At 39.3% G+C, this 3,636-nt stretch overlaps 1 protein-coding gene across 1 annotated transcript; it reads left to right on the forward strand.

Annotated features, from left to right (window-relative positions):
- Positions 1-1,658: 1,658 nt before the first annotated feature.
- LOC132182734 (transcription repressor MYB6) lies at positions 1,659-3,306 on the forward strand. The gene is made up of 3 exons (XM_059596062.2): positions 1,659-2,116; positions 2,231-2,360; positions 2,511-3,306. Exons 1-3 carry the CDS (start codon positions 1,984-1,986, stop codon positions 3,139-3,141), a joined length of 894 nt encoding a protein of 297 aa, XP_059452045.2. The 5' UTR covers positions 1,659-1,983; the 3' UTR covers positions 3,142-3,306.
- The last annotated feature ends 330 nt before the right edge of the window (positions 3,307-3,636 follow it).

Below are 3,636 nucleotides of genomic sequence, written 5' to 3' on the forward strand. Positions count from 1 at the left end.
ACAAAAAGCCTGGTTGGTGGCCGACATTATCTTACTCATGGTTGAGTAAAACTGTTCACATCTGAACTCTTACTCATCTAAGGGGATTCAAATCTTGTAGATTTTCACATCTAAATTCGGACGGTTTGTTTTGAAGGATGAATCTGGAGTTCTAAGTATGGGAGGAGAGAGAGAGAGAGAGAGAGAGAGATTATTTAACTTGGTTCCCGTACATACACTTGCCAGCCCCTACCCAACTACTCTGCATGCAGGTTGGTAAGGAAGCATGGGCAGTGAGGCATGCGCGGCTGTTATATATGCTGTTTTTTTCAACTACATTGAAATAACCACCACCGAAAAAGTAGATTGAAAATTTGAAATAAACACAGCAATCATCGTACGTGTTCGTTTCTCAATTGAATAGCACAATACATTTCAACTCTATCTGCTTCAACAATAAACTGAATATGAAGATTGGAACATTAGATCGGTGTATAGAGTTTCAGTAGCAACAGGGTGTTTGATCAAAAAGAAAAATAAAATTTAGTTACTATTACTAACTTATTAATTATGACTATATTATATATCATTATACTTGAACCATATGGTCTTTTCTCTAAAGAAGTAATATAACGATAACGTTCCCTCAAAGAGAAAGCAACTGATGATGCTACAGTTAGACTTGGCCAATATACAATTGGAAGAGTAAAAATAGTCGGATACTTGTCGGCGGTTGCTGATGGGAAAGTCTCTATTGCTTAAATTAGTTAAGGTCAAGGATGAGTTGTTCTAAAGAAGAGAGCTAGAGTATTTGGAAGGAGAATAGTTGTGTGGTCGTACTTGAAATGCTTGCATGTCCTCTCCTTACATGGGGTGTTTACTAACAAGATATTATAACCTTGGCCGCGTGTTCTCTCTAATGGGCTGCAATTCTGGTTAGATGTGGTACCAAACTTGTGCCCACTTACTTTGTATGACCTTAGTCAGGTGTCGTTCACTTACGGGGAACAACCTTGGTCAAATATAACATTGAATTACGAGTTATTGACAAGTTATGATAGGAAATGTTGTATAAGGACAAACTTAAACGTAGTTATCCTCAAAGCCTCTCTCTTTAAGCAACTATTGTGACCGGCCCGGCACGCCAAGCTTTGTGGTCTAGTTTGAGCCCATAACTAGAACTTTATTATCCCAACTCAAGTTGGCCAAGTAGATGATGTGATAAATGATATTTCATTTATGTGCATAAATATTTTATAGTGACAACAATGGATTGAGCATTCTCATAAGCCAATACGACACCGTAGAGAAATGCGAGCCACTACCGTAATTGGCATCCGGGTTTTTTATTTTTTTTGTTAAATTTATTTTTCTTATCGTTTTTCCATTGTATTATTAAAAATAAAAATAAAAAAGTAAATGGGCATTTATTCTTTTTCTGTCGCCTGGTCTGATTTTGAATTTGAAGTGTTTATGTTATTAATATATTATTTTGTAGATGAAGTAAATTTTTGAAATGGAAGAAGGAAGAGAGAGAGGAGAGCCCACAAGAATGTGACGTAACAGTAGAGCTACCAACCAAATCCAGACCTATCTGTAACCACTAACCACTTGCCTTTCCTACCAACTTGGTCAAATCCCCCCCTCTACACACTCCCACCCCCTATCCGCCTCCCCATTTCTCTCCCCCCCACACCCACACTACATATATATCTCCTCATTTCATATTTCCTCTCTACAATCTCTCCGCCTTCAAACTTCAAACCTCTCTCTCTCTCTCTCTCTCTCTCAAATTTGTTTTCCCTTCTTATCCTTTTTTGGGTTTCAAAACTGGTACCAGACAAAGGGCGGTAAGAACGAACCTCGGAAAACATCAAACAAAACATTTTATTTTATTTTATTTTTTTTAAAAAAAAAAATTTCTACTTAAAACTCCTAGGCTCCATATCTAATATCTATCCAAAAACATCCACCTCTTCCTTCCACACAAACTTTGAGGACGACATGGGACGCTCCCCTTGCTGTGAAAAAGCGCACACCAACAAAGGCGCCTGGACCAAAGAGGAAGACCAGCGCCTCATCGACTACATCCGCGCCCACGGCGAAGGCTGCTGGCGCTCGCTCCCCAAATCCGCCGGTACCCATCTACCTTAATTAATCAAATTCAACTCCTTTGGAAATTGGAAATTGGAAATTGGAAATCACTCTTCTCATAATTTTTATTTTATTTTTAATTTTTGTGTTTCTGTAGGATTGCTTAGATGCGGCAAGAGTTGCAGATTGAGGTGGATAAACTATCTCCGCCCTGACCTCAAGCGTGGTAATTTCACTGAAGAAGAAGATGAACTCATCATCAAGCTTCATAGTTTGCTGGGAAACAAGTGAGCCCCAATATTTCTTTTCAATTTTCCGCTTTTAAGCTTCTGGGTTAATTTCCCTAAGGGCTCTTGTTTGGTTGCTGAGAAAACGTTGGAAAGAACTGGGAAATTCCAAGTTCTTATGTGTAGTTTTTTATATGTGGCTGGCTGCAGATGGTCTTTGATTGCGGGAAGATTACCGGGAAGAACTGACAACGAGATCAAGAACTACTGGAACACGCACATCAAGCGGAAGCTCATCAGCCGTGGCGTCGACCCACAAACTCACCGCCCCCTCAAGGAGATCGCCGGCCCCAACGCCAACGCCGCAGCTTCCCACTTAGATTTCAGAAATTCCTCCCCACCGTCTTTTCCGGTGGCGGCCGGAATCACCGCCGTGAATCAGCCAAACAACGACGTCCACAACTTCGCCACGTTGCAGCCGAAGACCGAGTCGGTTGAAGATGCCAACTGCACCAGTAGCGGCACGACAACCGAGGAAGAACCGCCACAGCTGCAAAACCGCCGACAACAACAACAACAACAACACCGGCAAGAAGCATGTGAGATCAGCGAGCTCAATTTGGAGCTTTCTGTTGGGCTTGGGCCGTTTCAGGCCGAGTCGACTCGGCTGTCTTTTGGAAACACGGCCGAGTCGAAGCTCCAACAAGTTCCTTTCCAGTCGGCCATGGTGACACAGGCGGTGTGTTTGTGTTGCCATTTAGGGTTCCAGAGCAATGGGTTGTGTGGGAATTGCCAGAACTCTAATGGGTTCTATAGATATTACAGACCCATGGATTCGTAGATTTTTTTCTTTTTTCTTTTTTATTTTCATAACTTTCTTAATTAATGCTTTTACCTGCCAATGTAATCATATCCCATTTTTAGATATATCTCAATCATACCAAGTAGAGGAACATGTGTATCACTCTTCCCAAATTATCAATTACTTTTGGGATTCTTTGTCTTATATTTTTTTTGTTTGTTATAATTTTTTTCTTAACACTTTCTATTTCTCTCTTTTAAAAAAAAAAAATTAAAAAAATAAACAATTTAAAATACAAATACATAACAATGTTTTCACATTTATATAATTTTTCTTGCAATTTTTTTTATTTTTTTATTTAAAAACAAAAAAAATTAATAATAAAAGCAGTAGTAGAAGTAATACTCCAACTAACAATGGTCCCATTAATATAGGGTTCAAGTCAACTACGGGAGGGAATAGGGTTCAAGTCAAATATCATAGGATCTACTGCATGGTCTGTATTAAATTTTACAGATTTAATAGTTTTTATGG

The sequence above is a fragment of the Corylus avellana genome, chromosome 5 (assembly GCF_965113065.1).
Source record: "Corylus avellana chromosome 5, dhCorAvel1.hap1.2, whole genome shotgun sequence".
Lineage (NCBI taxonomy): Eukaryota > Viridiplantae > Streptophyta > Magnoliopsida > Fagales > Betulaceae > Corylus > Corylus avellana.